General features: G+C 31.5%; 1 protein-coding gene across 1 annotated transcript; it reads left to right on the top strand.

Annotated features, from left to right (window-relative positions):
• Nucleotides 1–9,493: 9,493 nt before the first annotated feature.
• Nucleotides 9,494–12,324, top strand: LOC135150844 (uncharacterized). The gene is made up of 3 exons (XM_064088284.1): nt 9,494–10,044; nt 10,120–10,254; nt 12,029–12,324. The coding sequence occupies exons 1-3, from the start codon at nt 9,715–9,717 to the stop codon at nt 12,155–12,157; spliced, it is 594 nt and encodes a 197-aa protein (XP_063944354.1). The 5' UTR covers nt 9,494–9,714; the 3' UTR covers nt 12,158–12,324.
• The last annotated feature ends 1,032 nt before the right edge of the window (nt 12,325–13,356 follow it).

Below are 13,356 nucleotides of genomic sequence, written 5' to 3'. Positions count from 1 at the left end.
GAGATTCTTTAATGCGTTCTGTTGGAAAAAAAATTAGTACAAAAATTTCTTCATTTTTTTAGTCTGATTTTTTACTTCTCTTAGCTGTTCGGATATATAGTGAATATTTTTAAGTTGATTTTATAATATAATAGGTAAATCTTCCTAGGATGATGATCTAATGCTGAGTGTAAGAGTACCAAAGTTTAATCAGCTGTTCTTCACGCTGCTCATTGTGATTTCTTATAGCATTTATAAAGCTGTTCTTTTCTTTGTTCGTTGTGAACCTACACACTTTATACAACGAAGTATAAGAAACGATTATATATAAATATTATTTAAGTTGGGTATCAAGATTACTAAAAATATAACCCTCTAAGAACATAATCTTCTAAGTGATTTGTTGTTTAAGAAAACACTTATTTAGTTATTTTATAATAAAAAGGAAATAATTTTATAATATTCAAAATTAAATTTACCTAGATACAATGGATCCCACCATTCAACATAATCAACAGTTAATTTAATAAAGTGTAGACTTAGTCTGAGATCGAAACATAAAACGTTGAAATATAAGTCTAGGATTGGGATATGTCATAAACAAATATCCAAGAACATGAGATGTACATTTGATGTAATTTTTATTGTTGACGAATTCCATTACATCCAGGCATTTTTTGCTTCGAAACCTCGTCAAATAAAGTGTTCTTTTCTACTTCTTATAGCTTCCTTTCATCTGTAACAAAAAAAAATGGAGTATAAAATATAAATTCACTAAGATTTAGATTAATCTTATAGCTAGAACAATTTCCAATTAAAGATGTAATAAATATGAACCTATGAAATTTACATATTTTGACATAAAATAACAAGTTTGACGGGAAAAAGGTATTAAAACGAATTACCATTCTTGAGAGGTGTCTTCTCCTCCGTTAGATATTCTCTTAGTTGATGGATAATACTCAAAACCAGGAGGGATGTCCGGTTCTTCAACCATCTTACGTTTACCTTTATCATTGGTATCCCGGTGGAAATCTGAGCCACTTAAATGTGTTAAATTCTGGACTGCTTCTCGGATCACAATTCCTCTAACTGTTCGGCCAGACATATTAGATAAAAATTCGGATGACTTATTATTCCTTAGAGAACTATTTTCACGTACTCTAAATCCTTTATATTCTTCTTCTTTAAACAAGGATTCCATCTTAACTTTAACTCTCGCATTGTGAATAGTTGGATCAACAATGTCTCTTGTAATAATTTCTCCAAGACCTCTGTTTGGAAGAATTTCAAAAACCTCCCACAATGGACCAAGCCCATTATCCAAATCTAAAAATTCTGTTATTTCTGGTGGTGGAACAGGTATATCCACAATTCCTTCACATGTCTCCATTCCTAACAGTGCCATCCTCCTAGTTGGCTCATTCCTTGTACCAGCTACAGGGCTAATGGTACAACTTCGTGATTGTGAACCGTCACCATCACTCTTGTTATATCTCGCCCTCAGTATATCTATTTGATCTAGGATGAGTTCGAGATCCTCCTCCTCGATAAACTCTTCTTCATCGTCCCTGTTCCTAAAAACTTGATAAGCACCATTGTCGCTTGTTTCAACCACTACCATTGGTATTTGCTTCTCAAAAGCCCATTTCATTGCCATGTGTATTACCCAAAGTTGAGCTTGCAATGCAGTTGAACCCTTAATGGTACCCATCCTACCAAAAAGATAAACTCCTTTATGATCTCTAACTATAAAGGCAACTCCATTTTCGTTACCATTAGAATATTGATTTTCAGCTCCTACACCGGACACATTGATCTTAATCGTGTATTGTGGAGGGTATTATTTACACGTATCAAGTATAATAGATTTCATTATATTACTTCAATTTTAAATACCCGAAAAATACCCGATCCGATCCGAAACCCGATGGATTTGGATTTGGATTTGATTTTTAGACCCGAAAATATTTGGATTTGGATTTGGATTTAGCTAAACCCGATCCAAACCCGACCCGTTGCCATCCCTAAAATACAGATTATATGTTTTGCATGACGTTTCAAGAAAAGGAAAATTATGCACGATATGAATGAAGAAAAGGAGAAAGACTTATCTCTGAGCCCGTGTCTGTGACTCTGTGTATGTCTATGGTCTTGATTCCTTTATTCAAGCGTGGGTCCCACCAATTTTAATAAACTCAAGTTTGCAACAAGCCTCGTCCCGTGCATATTCCTCGTTCAAGCGAGCCACACTCTCGTGTTTTGTTGTCAACTACTTGAAGCTTTATCTTCTTTATTGTTTATTTATACTAAGCGTCGCCACCTTTTTACCAGGCGAGCCTCCTTTGCTATCAGGGGTGTAAAAAAAAATTCGAAAAATCCGTCCGAAATATCTGCATTCGTATCCGGAAAAAATCGGATATTATCCGTATTCGAAATTAAGCGGATATTATTCGTATCTGAATCCGGAGTATCCGAATCCGAAATTAAATATATATAATATTTAAATTATATAAATACATATGGTATTTAAATTATATATTTTCTACTCGTATATAGTATTTGTGTGTTTATTAGTTAATAATCTATATATACAGTTTTTTATGATTGTATAATCATTATAGACATATATGAAAATATTACTAGAGTTTAATATGTTAAAAATAATAAGTTTATATTGAAACGAATAAATAATTATGGTTAATACGCTTCCAAAAACTTTAAAAGTCCGATATCCGTCCGAAATATCTGCATCCGTATCCGGAAAAAAACGGATATTATCCGTATTCGAAACAAAGCGGATATTATCCGTATCTGAATCCGACAGTTTCGGATACGAAAAAAGATATAGGCATATCCGCATCCGTATTATCCGTTTTATAGCCTTATTTGCTATGTCATGACATTGGCCAGTCTTTGACGTCGGAGTAGATTTGAATCCTTCGTACCAATCCTCCCTCCAATATATTATTTACACGATCCTCATGTTCAGAAATTTATTATTTGTTCAGGGACATCCTTCCTCCAATAGATGTCAAGAGCCCCCTCTTTCTAACGCCAATTGTTAACGGAGGAATCTGGTGATAACAAGATTCGGGAAGGCCTGCTGAAAAATAGTGGTGGTTGATGACGGTGAACGGCGGAGTGGGTAGATGGTTTATGATTTTGGCTGAAATCGTTTGGAAATTAGAGGTCTCTCACAAGAAGAAGAAGTATTCATTCTTGCATTGCGGCTTATCCCAAACAATGTGCCATACGTACCCTATTTATAGGGATCAAGCCAGACGTAGTTGTTGGAGAACAAGTAACCTAATCAGAATGGGTTTAGAAACCCAATCCGAGTTGGTTTCTCATCACGGAATTCCAGCTGATGGGCCACAGCCTTATATCAGACAGATATGGGCCGCTGAGGCCCAGCCTTCTCTAAGGAGCATGAGACTAGATGGGCTGACCCGACATCCCGGTTTTGACACCCGATCCAGCCCATGTGGACCTCCTTTGAGTTAGCTGTATGGGCTAGTCGTCTGTCCTCTCTGAGGGCGTGGCTGAGTATATAAATAATAGTGCCCAGGCATTGGGCGAGACAGGTGTATCTGGCGAGGCTGATGTCTTAGGACGAGGTTGACGTCTTCGGACGAGGTTGATGTCTTCAGACGAGGCTGACCTCATCAGGCGAGGTTGACCTTCAGGCGAGGCTGACCATATCAGACTAGGCTGACCTTCAGGCGAGGCTGACCATATCAGACTAGGCTGACCTTCAAGGCGAGGCTGATCATCAGGCGAGACTGATCATCAGGAGAGACTGATCATATCAGGCTAGACTGATCTTCAAGCGAGGCTGATCCTCAGGCGAGACTGATCCTCAGGAGAGGCTGATCATATCAGACTAGACTGATCTTCACGCGAGGCTGATCCTCAGGCGAGACTAACCATCAGGAGAATCTGATCATATCAAGCGAGACTACCCGTTTTTCATCTAACTTTACTCACTTTTTACACTTTTTCTTGATCTCCGTGTCCAAACCAAACGTATACAAACGATTGGGACAGATGAGTACTTCTCTTGCCGTACAAATTACTCCCTCCGTTTCATATTACATGTCTATTTTTAAAAGGAAATTTTGTTTCAAAATAATTGTCTACTTCAACTTTTTATGTAGTATAATTAATTATTTATAATTCAAGATGAACTCTAAACCACAGATTTCTAATTTATATTTCCAAAACTAGTTATAATCCACATGTTTTATTTAGTCAATATATTAAATATGATTGAAAATGTAAATTACATTTTGAAATTAGGCTTTCTTAATATATGTGATTTTTTCAAAAGTGTACATATATTATGAAATGGGTGATAAATTCTCACGAGTGAAAAATACCGACGAACTAAAATTAAATAAGGGACTTCTATTTTTGAACGGAGGGAACATAAAATATGATAGCTAAAATATAATATATGATAGTTAATATCTGAATCAAATATTATATGAGAAAATATAATCTAGTGTAAAAATAAATTAGTATCAAATAATTTGATAGATCTATAATAAACAAAAATAAGAAAAAAAACATATCCCACAAAGCTAACTGATAATTAAAACTAAAAATAAATAATTATATTTATAATAAATATAATGCATGCATAACTAATCATATAATATTAGTTTAAACATAAATATAATAGCTTAGCTTTGTACCTAAAACTATATGAAAGAATATAAAAATCTTAAATACATCCTATAAATAATATATATAATAACTAAATTTAGATAAAACATTTAAAATAATATAATATATTATATCTTAAACTAATCTAATTTAAAAGTTGGCAAATATTAATTTTGATAAAAAAATTGAAAAATCACTAAAATTTTAAAACCAAGAAATGAATAATTAAATAAAATCCCGTGCATTGCAGGAGTGTAAAGCTAGTTGTTGTAATTACATTAATAGCTCTCTCGAAAGTATTGAAGCTTGGTGAAACTAACTCAAGGCAAATAATGTCCTAAATTATTGTCCTAAATTCAAATTTAAGAAATTTAAAAAAAATAGTGATTTAACAATGTCGTAGTGGTGTCTTAAAACACTAGGACAATCAACAAGTGTCCTACTTTTAAGACACTGCTATCTTTATCCTAAACTATTTTTTTCAATAAAATATTGATTTCCCTCCATTTCAATACATCTCTTTACTCTTATATTTTCCTTTCCCTCCAATAACATTCAAATATATTACTATTTTAATAATAAGACACAATTATAATACATGTTGTTGGAATTTATATATCCTAAATCACTTGAACATCATTATTATAGTTGTAATGTTAAATAATGAAACTTGGAATCTAGACATAGTTTACAAAAATCAAAGGGACAGTTATTTGGAGACAATATTTTTTGTGAATTGGACAACTAAAAGGACTGAGAGAGTACAACTTTATTGAGAGTGCCTGAGTGGTTAGTGCAGTCAATATCACAAGAAAAAATAATTATAAAAATATATTTTTCACCTCAAATCACGTGTATAAAATAAAATGACACTTTTCGGATGAGTAAAAATACTAAAATTCAATAATTTTCAATAATGTAAATCTAAGATTTATTTTATTATATCCACTGCTCCCTCCACCTAAATTGTATAAGCTAGTTTACGTTAAACATGTTATTCTAATGTGCATTAATCGCACAATCACATAATTACTTTTACAAAAATTAATTTCATAAATAAAAATTCAAATATGGATTTTTTAACTATGATATATCTATATATATATATATATATATATATATATATATATAATAATTTATTTCGCTAGGCTTTAACATCATAGATTAGATGTTTAGAATCAAGAAGTACATCAAATCGGTGAGTCATGCATAATCCTTTCTAGAGTTCTGAATCTTTTGAGTCGTTCGAGTACTCGTTTTCATCCTGTCACCCGATTCGAGTTTCGAGTAATCATGGACATAATGAATTTTGTGGAAAATTGATCAAAACTCAATTTGACTTCGAGTACTCGGGTCAAACTCGGAGTTTACTCTTTGAGGTTTAAAATTTTAATACACCTAGTCCAATTTGCAGAGGTCCAAACATGAAAAAATCTAATTAATATTATTTGTTTGCAATTTTATTGTTCTCTCAAGTAGACAAATCAAAGAAACTGAGATAGTAGTAAAATATTCCTAATTGAATTGCTTCTCCCAAAGTTTTAGAATGAGTTTGAGGCAATAGACGTGATTAATTATTATTTGTTTTAAATTTTTTGATTAAATTAGTATAGTAATATAAAATAAAATATGAAAGTATATATAAAAAAAGATATCCGAGTAGTCATTTTGAGTGTCTTTCGAGTTTCGAATATTCATTTTCTCAGGAACAAAACGAGTCGTATCAATTTCTGATTTTTACATGCTTGTTAGTATGTATGTCGATTTCCTCATTTGCTTCCTATGGTCCAACATATATCTAGTCTAGTTGAAAGTCCAACTCTTCCGCAACTTGCCTATATTATTCAAAATGTGAATAAATATTATGTTTTCAGTTATAATGAAATATTATAGGGAGTACGATTGGAGTAAAATTACTTTTTAACTACATGTATTTTACTTTTTAAATAAACGATATTTTTTTTATTTTACTTATATTAAAGAACCAACAAGATTTGTCTCAACATTGTCACTCCATGCAATGAACAACTGTTGGTAAGCTTTTGGAGCAAATAAAAAAGTGAAGAGTTGAATGTGGCTGGTTAATGCTAGAGAAGTGAAAAAGTAAAATTTTACCCCAGTCAACCTTGTTAACTTACATGTAACTGGATGGACGCAGTCGATTAACACGCGAAAGTGATGTTTTCTATATTCTGCTAAACACGATACCATGAGTTGCTGGCAGAAAAGAAAGACTAACACGATTGATCAACGGCAAATTCAGGATTTGATTAAAGAATGTCTTAATTAATATTATAAAAAATTTAAATTTATTATTAAACACTGTTCGGAAATTTTTTAGAATGATACTTATATATAAAATTTTAAAATTTTATTATCAATATTTTAATTTTCTTCCTATCAAGGGCTTAAGCCTCCTCTAAATCTGTCCATAATGAAATCATGTGATGCATATACTAACTCTGGTGGTGCATGTTGTAGCATTGGTCATGCGTGCTGATTAGGATTCATAGGTTTTGCACATGTTCATTTAGAAGAGTCTAGAATCATAGGATATCCTGGTCATTTTTCTTAGGATGCAGAAGTTAACAAGGACAAAGATAGGTTGCTTTTAGAAAGAGGTGTAATTATGTAATAAATACTACTCCCTCCATCTCAAAATAATAGTCATGTTTGACTTTTCAATAGTCAAATTGATCAACATCTGACCGTAAAAAAAAATTATTTTTTAACAATTTTCTAAAACCTAAATATACATGTTAAAGTAGATTAAATATATTTTCTAATGATATATTTTTTAACGTATTTTTAATTATATAATAGGTGTAATGATTAGTCAAAATTTAGTCAATTTGACTCAATCAAGTCAAAACAAGACAAATAATTCGAGATATGCATAATCCTTTCTAGAGTTCTGAATCTTTTGACTCGTTCGAGTACTCGTTTTCACCCTGTCACCCGATTCGAGTTTCGAGTAATCATGGACATAATGAATTTTGTGGAAAATTGATCAAAACTCAATTTGACTTCGAGTACTCGGGTCAAACTCGGATTTACTCTTTTAGGTTTAAAATTTTAATACACCTAGTCCAATTTGCAGAGGTCCAAACATGAAAAAATCTAATTAATATTATTTGTTTGCAATTTTATTGTTCTCTCAAGTAGACACATCAAAGAAACTTAGATAGTAGTAAAATATTCCTAATTGAATTGCTTCTCCCAAAGTTTTAGAATGAGTTTGAGGCAATAGACGTGATTAATTATTATTTGTTTTAAATTTTTTGATTAAATTAATGTTTTATTAGTATAGTAATATAAAATAAAATATGAAAGTATATATAAAAAAAGATATCCGAGTAGTCATTTTGAGTGTCTTTCGAGTTTCGAATATTCATTTTCTCAGGAACAAAACGAGTCGTATCAATTTCTGATTTTTACATGCTTGTTAGTATGTATGTCGATTTCCTCATTTGCTTCCTATGGTCCAACATATATCTAGTCTAGTTGAAAGTCCAACTCTTCCGCAACTTGCCTATATTATTCAAAATGTGAATAAATATTATGTTTTCAGTTATAATGAAATATTATAGGGAGTACGATTGGAGTAAAATTACTTTTTAACTACATGTATTTTACTTTTTAAATAAACAATATTTTTTTTTATTTTACTTATATTAAAGAACCAACAAGATTTGTCTCAACATTGTCACTCCATGCAATGAACAACTGTTGGTAAGCTTTTGGAGCAAATAAAAAAGTGAAGAGTTGAATGTGGCTGGTTAATGCTAGAGAAGTGAAAAAGTAAAATTTTACCCCAGTCAACCTTGTTAACTTACATGTAACTGGATGGACGCAGTCGATTAACACGCGAAAGTGATGTTTTCTATATTCTGCTAAACATGATACCATGAGCTGCTGGCAGAAAAAGAAAGACAACACGACTGATCAGTGAATCCCTTCCTGATCTGCCCATCTTTTATGTTCAGTTTCCCAAGTTACCCACCTTTCTTCCAAGTTTCCCTGAGTACCCACCTTTCATTTCTTCTCATCAGGCCAGCATATATATTTTGGTTAAATTGACTCCTGAACCTATTTAATTCTAAAATTTATACGTGCGACATAAAATATACTACTTATAAATAGATGTAAAATAGATAGATATAAAATGTAAAATATCGTGAAAATATTAAATTAACGGGGATATATTCAATCAAAATTTTAAAAGATATAATTCAAATTTCAATTGTGATTATTTAAAATCCATAAATATCTAATTGTTTTTTTTAAGTTCATAAAATAATTGATTTTGTGAAATTATTCAGTATATTTTATATTTTTTGAAATTTCACTATAGTTCATGAAATTTCGAAATATTGTGAATATAAAGACTCAGTTCATGCGATTTTTTAATCTAAAACCTATACAAAATCAAAATTAAATCAAAATCAAATATAATTTATTAAAATTAATAAATTATTATTAATACATTTAAATCTACACTATACCCCTGAGATAGTGAGATGTAATAAGAAGAGCATATCTGAATTATGTTTGTCCATAAATTATTATTTTATTAACTATTTCTTTTATTAGAAGATATGTCCTTACTACTTTTGTAATTTTAAATTTATATAAAGAATTAGTCATTTTCTTACGAATATCTAGATTTTCTTTTGTCAAGCAACACTTGATTTTCCTAATTAGTTTATAATAACTTGAAAAAATTAAGCAATTTCATTAATCGTCAAATAATTAAAAAAACATGTAACATTTATTATTATAGATCAAATATGCTGGGTGGGAGGGAAGATGTACAGAAATGTGGGTAGTTTAGGAAGTTGAATAAAGAGTAGGGCAGTTTGGGAAACGCAACGAAGAACCGGGGTAGAAGGGGAAGGGATTCCTGATCAGTCCGTTATTACTTTATTACCACTATCTCTATCTTTATTACCACTATCTTTATTACCACTATAACGCGAACTCGAAGAAGGGATCAAACTCTGAAAAACCCTAAGCATTTATCTAAGCATTTATCCATTAGCTTCTCTCTTCAAACCAGCCACAATGATGAGAAGGTTCTCTAAATTGCTTCTACTCCCCGCGTCTACGAAAGGCGATGTTGTAGGTGTGCCTCCTGTTTGCGGCGGCGGAGGCAGCGGAGGCGGCGGAGGCACTGTTGGTGGTACTGTTTGCGGCGGCGGAGGCAGCGGAGGCGGTGGAGGAACTGTTGGTGGTGTCCCAGCTGTTTGCGGCGGCGGAGGCAGCGGAGGCGGCGGAGGCGCTGTTCGTGGTGTGCTTGTTGTTTCAGCCGGTGGGGGAGGTGGATCAGGTAGTGGTTGCGGCGGCGGAGGCAGCGGAGGCGGCGGAGACCGTTTTTGCGACTACGTGCCTCCGGTAACGTTTTCGTTTTCATTTTCGTTTTCATTTTCATTTGTGTGATTTTATGAATACTGATTTTTTTTTTTGCAGACTCTCATTGAGCAAGTGGCAAGACTTGTGGTGGGCAGCCTCACCGTCGCGGTGAGTCTGGACTACTACTACGATAAGGTGACCAGTCCAGAGACCACAGAAGTAGTTCAAAAAATGATTGAAAAGGCAGTTGTGGTATGTTTCTAAGTATCCCTAATACTGTGTTTTTATGTTTTCTGATATTTAATTTCCGACATTGTTGCTACAATTTATTATAGGCTTAAATCTATGTTTGCCATCTAAATTTGTCCTCATCTGTACATCAACCCTTAAAATTTAATAATGTCCGGTCCAGCCTTCAATATTTACCGAATATACATCTTGACCCTAATACATGGAGAGTAAATGTTACTCATTTCTGCGGAGAGTGTCCCTGAGAAAAGGAGCAACATTTCTCCCGTTATCGTATGGGTCAGGTGCAGCTTCTACATCAATGCTCTTTTAGTATTACTAACAATCAGGTCACTTGTGGATTATAAGCTTTGTAATGTAATTCTGATCCCCATTTCGTAGTTTTTCTTTGACATCTCTTTTCTTACACACGGGAGTAAGCTCCCCCAGAAATACTAATAAAGAATAGTAAAAATTTAATTTAAAGAACTTATGACTTAACGTGACTTAATATAATAAGTCGGTAGTTTAAAATGTCTGTTTGGGTAATTTTGACTTATTAATGACTTACGAGTTATTAAAAATATAATAATAAAAATAAAAATAATTTAAAGTAATTTATGGTTTATAGGTAATTTTATATAAAACAAAGTTTTAAAAAGTTTACTGAAAAAAGTACCTAAAACTAACTTATGCCTTTAAGTCAGCTTCTAGCTTATTTCTGACTTTAAGCCGACTTCTGGCTTATTACACAAACAGACATTTTCAAGTTTAAAGTCGGACTTTAAGCCCACACAAACACGCTCTTAGTCGTCACAAAAACTTTTAATTTACTGTAAAATGTTATTGTAACTAGATATGTTATTATAATGTATAAGCTTATGACCCATGTCAAGTACGGTTCATATAAATTTATTAAATTTATTATTTATCAGAAGTATAATATTTTTTATATAATTACAATATCATCTTTTAATATATATTATTTAAATTATTTATATAAAAAATTCTTTGCATTAACTTCGTATTGCAATTATTTATATTGTAGTCACAATGTGTTCTTTGTCGGTAGAGTTTAATTACGTTTGTCGTAGTGGTGTTACCATCCATTCATTGTGTATATTCATCTCGTAAAAAACGGGATTGAATTAAATTTATATTAATAATAAATTTAGTTTATAATATTAATATGGACTACTCATTTATTTAAATTCTAATATATTTGTTGGGAGGGGTGGACCCAGACATTCTAGACCACCGGGCTAACCTATAATTTCTGGAAATTGGATACTGTAAAGCAGTTTTCTAACGTATGATTATATAGAAATAAATGTACCCTAATTCTGTGTTTTTGTGTTTTCTGATTTAATTCCGACTGCTTTGATTGTTGCTACAATTTATTATATATATGCTTGGGAGTGTATGTATATTTGTTGGGAGGGGCGGATCCAGACATTCTAGACCACCGGGCTAACCTATAATTTCTGGAAATTGGATACTGTAAAGCAGTTTTCTAACGCATGTATCAATACATAAAAATTTAGTAAAAAAACTGTGTGTAAAATTGCGCTTAGAAAATTAAGATTTAGTAAATAATAAATAAACGTGAAATAAAGTTTGATATCCAAATAATAATCTTTTAAGATTTATCACATGATATTTTAAAAAATATTGATATATTTTGAAGAATTAATAACATGTATTTACTTTTTCTTCCGATTAGTACTAAAACAAATATTTGTGTTTGTGTGTGTTAGCACTAAAACAAATATTTGTGTTTGTGTGTGTTAATTAACAGGAGATGAAAGAGACCGTGGAAGCCTCTCATCAGAAGACGGTAGCTTGTGTCTCAGAGATGCTAGCTGCTGACAAGAAAGAGAGGGAGGAGTTGGCAGCTTCCAAAACCAAAAAATATTGGTTTTGGTAGATATATATAATCTTCTCTAGTTAAATATTTAATTAAAACTCTACTTCTAGTATGATATTTATGAAAATATATTCGAACTTTTGGTACTTCTAGTATGATATCTATGAAAATATATTCGAACTTTTGGCGAAGTAAATTCGTACTCCTATTTAAATTTTGTTTTTATCTGATGGATTGTTTATGTTCTGCTAGTTACCATGTTCTTATCTTTTTAGTTTAATTTTTCTCTTAGTTTTACTTTTTATGAAACTAATATAAGATGGCTCATAATTTGGACTATGAATTATATAAAATTATATTAAAGATTATCACTAACATTAACATTACCATTCAACTTATTGATTGATTTAGAGCTTGTTCGGGTAAATAAAATAAGTCCTTATAAAGTCTTGTTTTTTTCTTAAAAATAGTTGTTTTTATAATTTTGTCTTGTATAAAGTGAGATAACCGTGTGATTAACCTGTGAATTTAATACTTTTATAACCATATATAAGGAAATCCAGGGTTCCGAGAATAATTATATATAATGTGACGTTTGGTTAAACTTATTTTTCAGAAGTAAGAACTTATTTTTGAAAAAAAATACATAAAATGCAATTTGTTTCTAAAATAAGTCCTTGTTTTGCTCTCACATGATGAATGTTAAATATTTAATATTTATATCCAATAAAATTACAAAAATAAATTATTTTAAGAGAAAAAATAATAAGCACCTAATAAGGCTTATCCTAAATTGTCAAATCATGCATGTATGGGAGGTTTCTCATGCACGTGGAAGTCGTAAATGATCGAATATTTAGTGGGTGTTTGGGTGGCATCACTTTCGTTTTTTTTTTCAATTATAAGCATTATTCCTTTTCTCTTTTCTTCAATGAACGGAAGGTTCTGACTCCGCGGACTGTTCGGCAAAATAAATCGGAACACTTATTTGAGTGTTTTCATGAAGAAGTTAGAAGCTAGGTTACCTTGCTTTTTTTTCTTTTTTCAATAGCTTTTTCTTGTCCTTTGTTATCACAGTTCTCTGCTGGTTAGTTTTTACACACAAAATGAATTTTATCCAAACAAATTTGATATAATATGATTAAAAACTTATTTTTTATATTAGAAACTTTTTAGCAACTCATTTTAATAATTTATTTTTAAAAAATTCTTTGTACATTTAATTTAAGATAATTTAAATTTAATACTCTTCCTGTCTC

The sequence above is a fragment of the Daucus carota genome, chromosome 1 (genome assembly GCF_001625215.2).
Source record: "Daucus carota subsp. sativus chromosome 1, DH1 v3.0, whole genome shotgun sequence".
Classification (NCBI taxonomy): domain Eukaryota; kingdom Viridiplantae; phylum Streptophyta; class Magnoliopsida; order Apiales; family Apiaceae; genus Daucus; species Daucus carota.
The sequence above is the reverse complement of the archived record's forward strand: the minus strand, read 5'-3'. Positions and strand labels throughout refer to the sequence as shown.